The sequence below is a fragment of the Cavia porcellus genome, unplaced genomic scaffold, assembly GCF_034190915.1.
Source record: "Cavia porcellus strain 051 isolate PalLab524CR breed Dunkin Hartley unplaced genomic scaffold, mCavPor4.1 scaffold_4, whole genome shotgun sequence".
NCBI lineage: Eukaryota > Metazoa > Chordata > Mammalia > Rodentia > Caviidae > Cavia > Cavia porcellus.
The window spans coordinates 84,936,334-84,951,527 of NW_026947487.1; the positions used below are offsets into that span (position 1 = coordinate 84,936,334).

At 41.1% G+C, this 15,194-nt stretch overlaps 1 protein-coding gene across 2 annotated transcripts in view; it reads left to right on the forward strand.

Annotated features, from left to right (window-relative positions):
- Positions 1 to 10,064: 10,064 nt before the first annotated feature.
- Positions 10,065 to 15,194, forward strand: part of Cfap263 (cilia and flagella associated protein 263) — a 36,049-nt gene continuing 30,919 nt past the window's right edge. For both annotated transcript variants that reach the window (XM_003471958.3, XM_063247409.1), the window contains exons 1-3: positions 10,065 to 10,247; positions 11,978 to 12,104; positions 12,706 to 12,867. In XM_003471958.3, coding sequence (XP_003472006.1) covers positions 10,147 to 10,247; positions 11,978 to 12,104; positions 12,706 to 12,867 — 390 coding nt within the window. In that variant the 5' untranslated portion in view covers positions 10,065 to 10,146. The remainder of the gene's footprint in view (positions 10,248 to 11,977; positions 12,105 to 12,705; positions 12,868 to 15,194) is intronic.

The window sequence follows — 15,194 nt, forward strand, 5'->3', positions numbered from 1 at the left end:
TGGACTACACCTTAGTCAGGAAAGCAGGTCATATACCCACAAAGATATATAACCACAGCAGGCAAGATGAGGATGGGCCTACGGCTCTCTGCTCCATAGAACTAGACAGAAAGATGCCTTGACAGGAGCAGCCTTGGCCAGCAGAACACTGAAGAGAGCAGTTGTGCATTTTCCCTTGCTTCTATTTGGCAGCTGTCTTCCTGGAGACTCCCCAGGCAGTCTAGCACATGTATACACACATGCACCAACGATGCATCTGTTCTGAAAGAGACTTCTCATTTTTCTCTGGGAGACCCAGTCAATATTAGTAAGGGTCCAATGGGAAAAGAGAACCTATTCCAAATGTCTAAAGGGGGCATCCTGTGAAGAACTGGGTGTGCACATGATGACACAGTGGTAAGGCACTGCCACTCCTGGTTGGAGGGGCAAGGGAGCGGGTGATGGTCCTGGAGCCCATGGAAGAGACGTGCCACAGCCAGAGATGCTGCTGGGGCAGAGACAGAGGGGAACTCCAAGCTTCTTCCTTTCTGCCCATTGGGCTCAGCCAGTGCCTTTCAGCAGTCCCAGGGGATGGGAAATATGCCCATAGTGCTCAGGGACACTCCACTCCATGTGTGCAACACTCCATGAGATAAGGAGAGAGAGAGAGAGAGAGAGAGAGAGAGAGAGAGAGAGAGAGAGAGAGAAATAGATTGCAGGGCACCTGGGGTCAGAACCAGTCTAGGGCCTTCTACTTTGGAATTCTAATTATTCGTCTGTGCCTGACACAGATCTCAGTTTCATAAGTGTGTGTGTGAATAAATAATTGACCGCTGGGGAATGAGGGCATAGGGTACCATGCCACTGACCACTTTTTAAAATGAACATCAATCAGAAGAACTCTGGAAAACTATTTGTCAGTATCTATCAAAGTTGAACACATTCTGACCTAGCTATTCTACTAAGTGCACACCTAACAGAAATGCATATTTATGCTCACCAAAACATATACTGGAATATTCATAGCAGCACTTATTACAACAGCCTCAAACTGGAAATTCCCCAAATGCTCATCAACAGTGGACTGGGTAATCACGATGGAATACTGTCCAGCCGCAGGAATGGATGGCCTGTAATTACCCAGATCAGTATGGCTGACTCTTATCAACATGTTGTTAGGTGAAAGAAGCCAGACACAAAGGAGTATGGGCCGCATATTTATATTTACCATACAAAGAAAAACAGGTAACAATGATGTCTGATTTTAGAGTTACTCTTGGTGCTAGTGATAATGTGTAATGGCTTTGGGGGAGGTTATGAGGGCTGATCATATTCTATTCCTTCAATCATATGTTATTTACACAAATCTGTTCAGTTTTTTAAAAGTTGTGTCAAACTGTACAGTTATGATTTGTGCACATTTTCTTATATACAATTCTTTAATTAAAAAATGAATACCCTACCAAAAAGACTATTTTCTATTTTCTGCTTCCTGTTTTTGTCATCTGAGCCCAGAGAGCTTCCTGGGAAATTGGGTGAAGAAGGAGGATAGGATTTGGTTCATGACCAGCAATGAGAAAAAATGGGTCCGAAGAACCAGGTCAGTTTTAGGTTCCAAACTCTGTGCTGAACTCTTATGGGATGGGCGCCTGACATCTCCATGGCACACAAGGACACATACCCCTAAGGGGGCAGTACTATGATTATGAGGAATGAGGCTTGGTGAGGTGACTTACTCTGTGTCAGACAACTGGTGGCTGGGGGTACTGTGCAGATATCCCTGGAAGACAGAAATGTTGAATATAAAGTCACTCTAAAATATAGATCATTATCTTCTTTTCCTCAAGCCAAGTTCTTTTAGTAGTCTTGGGTATCTAGAAATGAGGACGGGGATAGCTTGCAGCTGGGAGTTAAGAGTAGATCATTTTAATGGTCTAGAGTTCCAGCCCTGATGTGATTACTGGCTGTTAAAATTTGGGTAAATCTCTCAATGTTTTTATTCTTCAGTCTACCTCTGTGAAATGCGGACAAACATTTTAAATGATTATGCTATACACATCTTCCAAGATTTCCAGCAGACTCAAATGGAGAGGCATAAGAAAAAGTAGCAATTTGGAAAGTGTGACAACCACACAGGCACCCCAACACCCCTCCACCTGAGAGGAGCCATGCCCCAGTCTCACAGCCATTCATCGATCTTGATTACGTGATGAACTGACTCAGCTTGCAGGCTTTAAATAATAATAGTGATAATCACCGTTGTTATTTCTTAATATATTTATTACCCATTAGGTAATATTGTTATTACTTAATGAAAACATCTATGCTATTATTGTTTCAGTTACTATGTATTGAGTACTACCTGTGTGCTCAAAGTTGTGCAAAGCACATTCTTCAAATTATCTTTTTTCATCAGCCTGATGATCCTGTGAGATACAGGCATCTTTATGAACCCTGTTTTACTCAGGAGAAGACTGAGGTTCAGAGATATTAAGCAACTTGTCCAAGGTCACGTAGCTATTGGGTGGGGCTGGAATTGAAATCCAATTTCATCTTATCCTGTTTTTTTTTTTAAACCCTATCTGCTGCATTACAGCAGTGAGTGCACAGGGACCCCAAATCTCAGGGGACTTTCGCAACACCTGAGACATTTTTGTTTGTCGTAACTGAGGAAGGGGATATGGGAATCTGTGGATAGCATGAGAGTTGCTGCTTGCTTTGGTTTCCAAGGCTGCTGTAACAAATGCTGTAACAAACTACAAAAGCAACCAGGATTTATTCTCTCACGAACCTGGAGGTTAGACATCAAGAATCAAGGGTCAGCATGGCCACTCTCGATCTGAAGGCTCTAGGGAAGAATTCTTCTCTAACTCTTCCGGATGGCTCTGGGCCAAACTTGCTGTTCCTTGGTTTGTGGATGCACTGTCCTGTCCCTTCCTCTGTGTATACATGGCCTCCTACCCCGTGTCTTCATGTATCCTCTGCTCTTCTCATAAGTCATCAGGTTTGCTGTTCTTTTAATCCTATTTTATTGAAAAATAATTATAGGCTGAGTATGGTCATTCATACCTGTAATCCCAGCACTCAGGAGGCTGAGGCAGGATGATCACCAAATTTGAGGCCAGCCTGGACTACATAGCAACACCTTGCCTCAAAAAAAATGTAGTTCGTTATATTTAGAACCAGCTCAAAACCCAGAATTCTTTCACCTCAAAATTCTGAATCAATTACATCTTGGAGCATTTGGAACAAAGACTCTTACTCCAAATAAGAGAGGCTCCACAATGACATTAATTCTTTTGGAGAAATCCATGACACTGCCAAAAGTCCTGCAATGCATAGGACAGGCTCCACAAAAACTAATCTTTTCCCAAAGGTCAGTAAGCTAAAGTTGAGAACCTCTGCTCTCTTGAGGCATCTCTTCTCTGGGAAGCAAGGAGAATGTGCTTCTCTTGGACAGTTGGAAACAGGAAGGCTTTCAGAGTTACTTAAAGTCCAAAGACTGTTCCTGCCTGCCCATTGTCTTCCTCTACCTTTCTGGGGCCACTTCCTCTGACAATTTCTGTAGCTGTGTGTAGATGTAGGTACCTGCCTGCATCTTTGCAGAATTTTATGTTTTTGACAGTAGGCTCATATTTGCCCAAGCATAAAGTTTCAGTCATAAATCTGAACACACAGTCTTCCCTTTATCCACACTCAGAACTATGCCCAACCAATCAGTGGACTCAGTTAGTAATCACACACCCTTTATCCCAGTACCATGCACTGAATCCCAGAATCATACACTCTAGATCTGGTCACCTCTGAAAATCCCCACCTGTGAATGCATGAGGCTTGGGGGGACATCCAGACACAAGGCATAACAGAAACATCTGGGATCGCCCATTCCCTTTGAGGGCATGCCAGAAGACTCACTAGACCCCTCTTCTTAAAAGTTCCATACTTATCGATAGAATCATGCTGACAACAGCCTTCTCCACATGGAGGACACTCCATACTCAAATTATAGTACAGGGTGTAGAGCATCAGGGATAAGATTTGGGAGAAGGGGACCAGAGGAAGGTGCATCACTTTCGCAAAGATGAATAAGGTGGAGATTGGAAGGGGAGAAGGGAGAATCTACAGCAGGGGTAGATAGGGTGATGGACTCTCCTAGTATGAACTTTTTTTTTCCTGAGTGTGTTTAAAAATCAGCCTATTTTGTTTGCTAAGTTTCCAGGACTGAGAAAGGAGCATAAAGAAGATATTCTTGAAAGACAATGAAGCGGAGCAACGTATTTACCAGGGAGAAGAAGCACGTCTAGGCAGAGGGAATTGTTAGGAGAGCTGTGGATGCAGAAGAGCTGTGGATGCAGAAGTATGTCTGGGACACTGGAGAAAGATCCAGGAGAGGGGTGTGAAGGAAGCAGTGAAGAGGTGAGCGTAGCAGCGTAGGAGAGGTGAGCAGAGAAGAAAAGGGGCTGGGGTGGTGAAGGTGTGTCATGTTTATGGTTTAGATCTAAAATGTTTCCCCAAAGTCTCAGGTATTTGGAGGTGGGTCACTGAAGATGTGACCATGAAGGGTATATTCCAGTTCCCAGCTCTTCCTTTCTCTCCCTGCTTCTTGGCCACCATGACATGAGGAGCTTATTGCCACTGTGTTGTTCTGGCACACTGTTTTTCCTTGGGGCCAACTGACCATGGACTGAGTCTATTGAAACTGTGAGCCAAAATAAACCTCTTCTCCTTTAAATTGTGCATATTGGACATTTTGTCCCTCCAATGGGAAAATGACTAATGCAACCATCATGAGGGGTGTTGTTGCTTGCTTACTCCAAGTAAGAGGGCAAGTCATTGGAGGAATCTGTGAAAAGGAATGTGATTTAATCGATGTTTAACCAGATCACTTTGTTGTACAGTGAAGACTCTAAATGCTGGAAGACTGACTTTGCACTCCAGGGTTCCTCCATTACACCCTGGGAAGCAGGGTGAGCTGGAAGACAGTGAGTTTGAGCTCTGTATCCCTCCATCCCTCCATTATATCCCTGGATTGTGGGGCTGGCTGGAAGAGTGTAAGGCCAATGGGAACCCCAAGACCCAAAACAACAGCCTGGTGCACAGATACACACACTTTTGGAGCATGAAGTAACCGGTGAGGCCAGTAACATGAAGCATCTGAAGCAGTAGTGAGGAGAGAGCAGTTGGACTCTGGAGAACTCCACTAACAGAAGACCAGTCCCAGCCCTCATATCCAGAGGCCAAAATGGGCTCCACATTCTGTAGTACATCTCTGGGATGTAATATGGACATTATCACAGAACTGTGAACACCAGACGGTAGGTTCTTGAGATATAAAGAGATACAAAGAACCAACCACATCTGGAGGACATCCCTGAAGACTGGACATCTCCTGTCTTCCTTGAGAGAGCCCTCAGTGCTAGTGGTAGAGCTATATATCGTGGGAGATTGTTGTGCATCAACACAGAAGACAAAATGAAAACACAGAAGAAAAAAAAAAAGTGGATCATGGCAAGACACAGAGGTGGGGTGTGGCTCCAGGCCCCCAGCCCAACTAGGACAGGCCTGGAACTCAACAAGATGGATGAAGTTGGAAGTCAAACACTGGAACTTTCTAAACTGATAACAACAGAAGTGAAAAAACAAATGGAAAGGCTATATAGCAACTGATCTCTCAGATACAAAAAGAAATGATGCTTAAAATCAAAGACAATAGGGAAGACACAAATAAAAGAAAAGATGCTTTTAAAAAAAGATGGAAACAAAACATTCCCAACATAGGAGAGAAATGGAATCCGTGAAACAGATCCAAACAGAGATTCAGGAGATTAAAACCTCCATCAAAAGGATATGTAACAGATTGAATGAAGGAAAAGGTAGAATTTCATATTTTGAAGACAGAATTTCAGCCAATGATAATGAAAAGAAAGATATCTCAAAATTAGCAAGAGACCATGAGAAATCAATTGAACAGCTACAAGGTGAAACAAAGAAGCATAACACAAGATTGACTGGGGTCAATGAAAAAGTAGGAGATGGCACAAATGTCATACCAATCATAAATATATATGCATCTAATACAGGAGCACTAAATAAGACAGTTATTGGTAAGCATGGAAAATCAAATGAGCAATCACACAGATGTAATGGGAGGCTTCAATAACCCACTGTTATAGAGAGACAGATCAACTAGACAGTAAATCAGCAAAGAAATATCAGAGCTGAAATATCAGAGGAGTTAATAGGAAGAAACCACATCCTGAGGCTATGTGCCAGTGATCCAGGCTTGCTGGCCCAGAGAAGACACATCCTCAGGCCTTGCTGCTATCGGGAGAGCACTGGTAAACCACTACCCTATGCCTCTCCACTACCCCAGGAACTCCAGGTCAGAGGAACCCAAGTGCCTAGTCCAATTCACTACACTGAGGGACTGGCAGCCAATATAGGAAGCACATGAGATGTAGCAATGGGCTGATTTGGAGGAACACAGGAAAATGTCAAGGTGAAGGAGCAAAATACAATCTCAGATCTCCAGCCCACAGAGACACAGACATAGTATAAATTGGAAGTCAAACACCTGAAATTTCTGAAGGGATAACAACTGAAGTAAAGAAGCAACTTATTCTTGTACTATTTAGTTAATTTTACATGCCTATGTCTGATGGTCTGGACAGCTATTTTGAAGATAAGGGCATTATGGTAGCCATTGTTAATTTCCTATTACTTTTTTTGAAGTCCTGTATAATTTTCAATCATTTTGTTTTATTCTGTTTTGTTTTGTTTGATTTTATTATATCAGATGGTATGGGTAGTTATTCTGAAGATAACAAGATATAGTGTGGTAGCCATTGTTGATTTCCTATTATCTTGTTGTGAAGTTCTGTATCACTTTCATTGTCTTGTTTTTATTGCTTTATTTTGTTTAATTTTATTCTCTTTAAAATAAAAAAAGATGAAAGGTTATGGAGTAAGAGCAAAAGGGGATCAAGATTTAGGAGTTGGGAGTGTGGCCCACTGTAGCCCTTCCAGGGGGAGAACTAGCAGTGTCTCCTGAGATCCACGCCATGTTGGAACTTAGGACTCTGAGAAGCCAAGCCAGCACCTCCCCTCCCTGGTAAGCAGAGGCAGGGTGGCAGACTGCAGCCCTTCCAGGGGGAGAACTAGCAGTGTCTCCTGAGATCCACGCCATGTTGGAACTGAGGACGCTGTGAAAACAAATGACCATTCTGCCTCCCTGCTTAGCAATAGTGAACCTACTGCTACATGGCCTAGAGTCAAATATCCCACTTCCCCTATCCCCCCACCCCCACCCATTAGCAAATGGAAACCAGAAATCCAAGCATCTCCTGGGAGGTTGACCATAACAAATAAGGGGGACTTCCTTCTACCATTTCTTTGAAGGCAAATATTTTTATTACTGTCTTGCTCTTTTCTGATTAATGGTACTGCTCTATTCAATATTCTGTTTTGATAAGTTCTATAGTGTTCTATATTTCATATCTCATTTTGATATACGGGATTGAAAGAACAACTATTATAAAGATAACAAAATATACTGTGATACCTATTACTGTTAACCCGGTAATCTGCTGTGAAGTTCTGTACCAATTTCACTGTATGATCTTAGTTGGCTTTATTCTGACTTGTTCTGTTGTATACTTTCAAAATAAAAATTAAAAAAAAAAGATTTAGGAGTTGGAAGCTCCTCCTTTCTTTCATTCTTCTTTCCTCCTTCCCTCCCTCCCTCCTTCCTTCTTCTCATCATCCTCTCACTTCTCTCCTTTCTCATCTTTCCTTGATTTCTTTTCTTATGATTTTTAAATTCTGGGCACAAGTCATTTTCAATAATTTATTCTCCACTGTTGTGAAAAATTACTAGTCTCATATGTGTGAGTCTACTTCTGAAATATCTTATTCCGTTGATCTATTTGTCCATGTGGCCCTAAGTGTCATTCTATCTTGCTTTCTCAGTTACTATAGCTTTTATAATAAATCTCATGGTCAGGTAATGTAAATCTTTCAGCTTTATTCTTTTTCTAAGCTGTTTTAGTAATTCTTTGTTCTCTGGATTTCCCTATAAATATTAAAATCATCTTATCAATTCTAAAAAATTCTGATGATAGTTTAATTATAGTTTCTTTGAATCTATAGATTAGTTTGGGAAGAACTGATGTCTTAAGAGTAACTCCTGTGACCTATGAACACGGTATGTCTCTTTTATTTGATCTCCTTTAGTTTCTGTCAGCAGTGATTTAGCTTTCAATGTATAATTCTGTACATGTTTTATCTGCCTCTGCCTCTGTCTCTCCATTTCCTATCTCTATGTCTGTCTGTCTGTCTGTCTGTCTGTCTCTTAAACTCAGAGCCTGGACACTGTGCTACATTCTCAACCCTTTACATTTCTTTTTGAAAAAAAAATTTTTAGTATACTTTTTTTATTTAAAAAAATTAAGATAAAAGAGAACATAACAAAACAAGTCAGAACAGAATAGTTTAAGCAACATAGTGTTTCACCACAAGACAATCCGACATAACAGTAGCTACCATAGTGTCTCTGTCCTTGAAATAATTGAGTATACCTTCATATACTATAGTATCAAACATAAAAATACAGTGTAAACCCATTCAAGAGAATGAAACTATTACAGGGTATTCAGAATCAACTAACAGAAATTCTTTTTGAAATTTTGAGACAGGATCTAACAAAGTCACTTAGTTGCCGAGGCAGGCTGGGTTCAAACCTTTGATCCTCCTACCTCAGCCGCCAAGAGTGGCAGCACAAAGTTTTACTTTCTTTTGGATTTAGTTGAGGGCTTTTTATTTTGCTTTTTTGAGGTACAGTCTGCTAATCACCCAAGCCATGTGCTGCTGTGCTCAACTCAACCGAGTTCTTAAGTGATTTTATTTTATCTTCTTTGTTAACTTATTAGATGTATTAGTTTCTTGTGGCTGTTTCAACCTACTGTCACAAACTTTGAGGCTTAAAGACAAAGTTATTTTCTTAGAGTTCCAGAGACCATAATTCCAAAACTAAATTCATTGAGTTCGAGTGAAGGAATCAGCACATTGCACTCCCCCAAAACTACAAAGTAAATTCCAATCTTGAAGGCATTATTTAAACTTAGTAACATATTACATATATGAACTAAACTTTGCACTTACCAAACAAAAATATTACATTGTTTGACTGCTTTACATTTTTAAAAAATTGGGGTGAAAAAACAATGTAAAATTGACCATCTTAGTCACTCCTTAGTGTACACTGGCATTATGTTTTTTGGTGCTATCTTTGTTAGTGACAGCTTGCATGGGGATTATTTCCCTGTTAACTGGAAGCCCTTTGAGGGCTGAACAGTCTTTGCTACACATCGTTGCAGCGTGCTAAGGACACGGCAGATATTCAATGCCTACTTAGACATGTGTTTTGAATTTATATCATTTTATGTCAGTCACGTTTTTTCCCTTCAGGAAGGCAAGATGTTGATACCTGAGAGAGATTGCAGTTAGCATGGATAAAGCAGCAGGTTGTGAATGAAGCAGAGACTTCACCATGAGTTGGGGGAAAGAAGACACACTGGCAAATCTATTAACTTCTGAGATTGATTTCTGGTTTGTAGAACGGATACAATTACAGATGGTATTGCAGTGTTGTAAGGATTTCTATAAACTGTTTAACTTGGTGCCAGGCATAGGAAGTGCTGAGCAAATGTAGCTGTTATTATTGATATCGACTTAAGAATTGCTTGGCTTTTGTAAATGAGGAAGGGAGGGGAGGTTGAAGGGAGGGTAGGGAGGAGAAAAAAAAGGGAGGAGAAAAAAAAGAGAATCGAGTTATATCATGTATGGGTACAAATTCTATGATGAATGTGATCATTATATTTAAAATGTACCAATAGAGTTTGACTGAAGAAAAAAGAATTACTACATATTTTAAAAGTGAAACTGAACGCACTTAGGTGCATGGGCCAGGCCAACAACCTCGCCCATGACATCAGCTCAGGGACAAGCTTGTGTGGGCTGGGCGGAGCCTCCAGAAGCCCCGCCCCTTTCTGCCTGAGTCCGGTCGTCCTGGCAACATGCGGCAGCGTCTCAGCCTGAGTGACTGGTATCTACTAGCACCAGGGACTGCTGGAGAAGATCTGCACAGCCTAGGGCAGCTCTGGCAGAAGGATGACTGAGGAAGATTCTGACAGTGTGTACACCGATTCCCAGACAGGGGAAGAGAGGGAGCTGCCCGTTATGCAGTTGTGTGGGCTGGTGGAGGAACTCAGGTACCTGCCTGTGGACTTCTGTGGGCTGCAGCTACTCGCCTTGGACCCTCGGCCCAGAACGGTCTCGGACCTTGGCTCAAGCTTGGAGACCATCGAAGACCTCACTGAACATTGATGAGATCCAAGTGGGGGTTATCCTTGCGTCTCTATTGTCACTGAGCCTACGTGTTCGACTGGATCGGGACAGGGTTGAGGGGGCCAGGAAGGAAGGTGCAGAGCCGTGGTGGAAAGCACAGAGGGTAACTGGTGAAGCCAGAGCTTTAGCCTGGTGTAGCCCTGCTGCCCAACTGTAGGTAACCTCTGTGCCCTTTCCAATGCTAAGATTTTGCGGTACAATTAATGTGGACAGACAAAAAACTATTGAGATTATTTTACCATGAGGCTGCCATGGGCTTGAAACAGGGTGTAAGCCTACAGATGGGCAGTAAAAAGTGCCTGGCCAGCATTCTTCATTTTTCTGCAGCCCGTTTTATACCTACTATAGTAGGTAAATTGGGTATCAAGACTGCATAGTGTAGTAGAGGTTAATTGTAATTGTACAAGGTGCTGGTGGTCTCACATAGAGTATCTAAGCTCTGGCAGCTGAATAGAGTTACTTCTTTACACCTATCATGTAGTCCAAAACTGAAGTATTATTATAATAACTCACTTTAATTACTTATTTTGTGTCAGCTACTATGTATGTATGATCTTATATGATATAGCAAACCTAAGAATCACACAAAGTCATTCAGCTAGTAAGTGCGCATGCTAGAACTCAGACTCAGAAGCAACGCCACAGGCTACACTGGGAACATAATACATGCTGAGAAAACGCTTTGTATGTGTATGTGTGATGCTGGGCATTGAACTCAAGGCCTTGGCACTGAGATGCATCCCCAGCCCTTTTAGGAGATGTAGCCTCACTAAGTTGTCCAGGTTGGGCTCAAATTTGCAATCCTCCTGCCTTAGCCTCCCAGATTGCTGGGGTTAGAGGGGTGCAATCATCACATCTGGCTTGCAAGACACTTTTATATTTTCTTTTTTCCAGGCAACCTTTTTTACTAATCTTAAAATTCAGTCAAGCAGCAATACATGAAAACATCAAGCCATTCTCTCTAATATATGGATGTGTGTACTATGCACACACATATGTATAGTTGTATGTAAGTTGTATATATGAGAAATTAAGAAGCTAAAAAGGTCATAATCTTGGCTTGGATAGGATGAACTATATTTGCTATCTCTGTTTAAAATGTTCAAAATTTTCCACAGTTTATGACAAAATTCCAGGGGATTCTTTCACCTATTGGGTGTTGGAAATAAAACAAGAAATATAAACCAAACATCTGAAGAGAGTGGGTGTGTGTAACTTCAAGAAAGTAGTGACTTAGAAGAAATTTTGCAAATGAGTTAGATGATATTTTAAAGATGGAAACAGTAACAGGAATTTTTAATTTAATACCAGTGTTCTAGATTTTGACATTCTTTAAACATAATCATAAAGATATCAAAGTCTTAAGTAGCCCTTACATTATGGCCAAGAATTGTCCTAAAATCTTTGCATTTCTTGTTGACACCCTGAAAGGTAGATATTATTTTTATTTTCACTTAATGTGTAAAGAAAGTGAGGCATGAAGAGGCTGTGTAGCTTACATAAGATCACACCTGGCCAATAAATGTTAAGGACTAGTTATTTGGAGTGGAAATTTCTGTTAATAGAACTTATATAAGTTCTCTCTGTCTTGCAGCTATGGAAACTCTGGTCTCAAAAGAGAGATTGAGATGTTTGAGAAATATTATGCTAAGCTGGAAACAAGGGATCTGCAAACTGTCCGGATATCAGACGCTAAAATATCAGCAGCAGAATTTGCACAGGTACACCGTGAATTGAGAGACTCAACTGTTTCCAAGGCCTGGCCAGCCACATAGAGAAGTGAAGCGGCCCCCGTGTGCGGCCTTGTCTCAAAGGGCCTATTTTGTAGGGTCAGACTTACTTTGAAGCCCACACATTTCCTAATCATCCATTGGTGACCTTTGCCTTAGATCCTAAGATAGGATCCAAGATTTATGTTTAAATCTTAGATCCAAGATTTTTGTTTATTTTCTGTTGTATTAAGCATTGTGCCTCGAGAGGAACCACTGTGCTCTGGGCTTCCCCTGCCCTTAACTGAAGGCTGATTTACAGTATACAGTGGGCTCAGAGTATTTCCACCTTCAAGCTGTTTTTCCTTTGTTTTCATCTCACTCAACCACAGGCTTTTGAGGCATTTAGTACAGTCATTTAGTGAGGCATTTAGGTCTTACGAAATAAATGTTACTTTGGGCTTGATATCTAGCATCATTTCACCATCTGTTTGTTCTCCTGGATTTATTCAGGGCAATGTCTAACATGCCCAAAGGGTCATTTTGATACCCACCTTGGGCTGCTTAATTGCCAAGTCCTCCTTGACATGGCTTTGTTTTTCTCGGGTTGCAGTTAAGAGGCCGGCGGAAATCTAAGTCCCGCCCAGGTACAGAGCGTTTCGTAGGCCTCACTGTGGACCAGAAACTCGAGCTTGTAAAAAAAGAGCTGGAAGACACTAAGGATGAAATAAGGCACGTGAGGGCCAATGCTGAACGGGACCTGCAGCACCATGAGGTATTCGTGTCCCCCACTTCCACCTTACTGAGAAGTACCTGTGACGCATCCGTGCTGCTGTTGGTGGTTTGGGAGAAGCACAATTAAGACATTACCACTTGCTTTAGGAGGCAACAAATTTTAAACTTGAAAAACATTTAACTTTTATCAGTACATGTTTGTAGTACATAATGATTACCTTATTGTGGTGAATTGGAACATATGCATAACACATCTTAATTCTTTTTTTCCTCTTCCCATCACTCTGCTTTTTTTGTCAGCATCAGATTCATTTATTTATAAGTCCTTATAAAGTTAATTATCATACATAGAGGTTAATAGCCCGGCTAACAGCTATGTAAAATACATAAAACAGTTATACTAAATCAAGATACACTTTTAAGATACTTTGTCCATGCTGTATTACTTTTATTCTCTTTTTCCCTATTGTCTATTTTTTGTTTTTGCACTTTCTATATTGCACTTCCTGTTCAAATAAGAGAAACCATGAGATATTAAGCTTATGTGTCTGATTTACTTCATTTAGCATTGTGGCCTCAAGGTGCATCTATTTTCTTACAAATGACTCAAGTTTATCCTTTTTTATTCATGTTAAAGTATTATCTATTGTGTATAAATATCACATTTTCTTTATCCATTTGTCTTTTGATAGACATATAGACTGCTTCCAAGATTTAGCTACTATGAATTGTGCTGCTATAAATATGAGTATGCATACATCATTGTGGTATGATGTTTTTAACTCTTTTGGGAAGAAGGGTATCTTCTGGTTCCGTATAAATTTTAGGACTGTTTCCTCTAGTTCTGTCAGGTTTTAAAACTTTTCAAAATGGAAAATTTCAAAAGTACTCAAAAGTTGAGAGCTAGCCCAACAAACCCTTGTGTATTGCACACCCAAATGCAACCTTTATCAACACACAGCCACTCTTGTTTTGTAGATGTGCCAGCAGCTTCCCTTCACAGTGCAGGGATATACAGTATGTCTTTTGGCTTTTTGGCTTTTTTGGTATTGGAGACCAAACTCATGACCTGACGCTTGCCAGGCAGGCTCTTGTGCCACTGAGCTAAACCCCCAGCCCTAGGGTAGGGTTTCTGTGAAGTGCTCTGTATCAGTCAATGTTTACTAGAGAAATGGATATAACACAAGATATACAAATATATCAGAATTTACAAGACTGGCTTACAGTGGCCACTCACAGAGTCTGATAAGGAAGAGTGCAAAGGGCCTGTGTACACACTGGAAACTGAGGGATCCAGGCGAGGGTCTGGAGCTCACTGCAGCGTCCTGTGTGAGTTCCTATCAGGAGGAGACTGGGTCTGTGAGGAAAGGCTGAAGAATCTGCGTTGGAAACCAGGAGGTGATGTCCGAGATAAAGGGGAAGACTGGAGCTCCTCCAAAGAAACAGGAGCAAATCTGTCCTTCCCCTTTATACCACCCAGGTGGCAAACTGCCCTAGTGTGGGTCTTCCACACGCTAGGATGTAGTATTGCTGAGCCAATTTAGCTGAGCTCCTCTTACTCAAGTTGACACAATCAACCATCACACAAACCTTAGACATATCATTTATGTGCAAATATTTTAGCATCTGTCTCTAAGACACATATTCTTTTAAAAAAATATAATCACAATAATCATGAGTATCTTTCAACATTGATAATAGTTCTTTACTAATACAGTCAGGGAAGTGGATGGAAAAATTCCTGTCACCCTTCACATACGTCATGCATAATCACAGGCCTTGTCCTGTTGGAGACCAACATAGTATCTCTCAATGGGTCCAACAAAGTCAGTTTTCCTCCAGAGAAGATACATTGCCTTAATTCACTTGCCATGGCATGAAGTTGTTGGCTTGCATTCAAGAGCCATATCAAATGAAAAATAGATACTTCCAAGTTTTTCTTTTTTTTTTTTTTTTTTTTTTTTTTTTTACTGAAAGGTAGACAGACATGGACTCACACTCAATGCTTTGAAATGGCCACATCAGTGGACTCATGTCTCACACTGGTAGAATCCCTGAGCCATATAAGCCAAACTTTCCTTTCTCTTTCCCTTTCCAAACATTCATTGTCAAATCCTAGCAAGTCAAGGATACCTAGGGTTCACTAGAATTGTTCTATCCTGGTAGATCAACTGTGTAAATGGTCAAGTGTGACTATGGTGGTCAGAATAGGGTTACACATGGACCTTGGCAAGACCTTGAAGAATGATGGCATTTGTTTCAAGAGTGGAAGAGAAGGGAGCCCTAGGTAAGATGAATGACATGGGCAAGGACATGCAAGTGAAAATGAGCATGGCAAGTTCATGAAACCAAGGAGGCTGGTTTGAT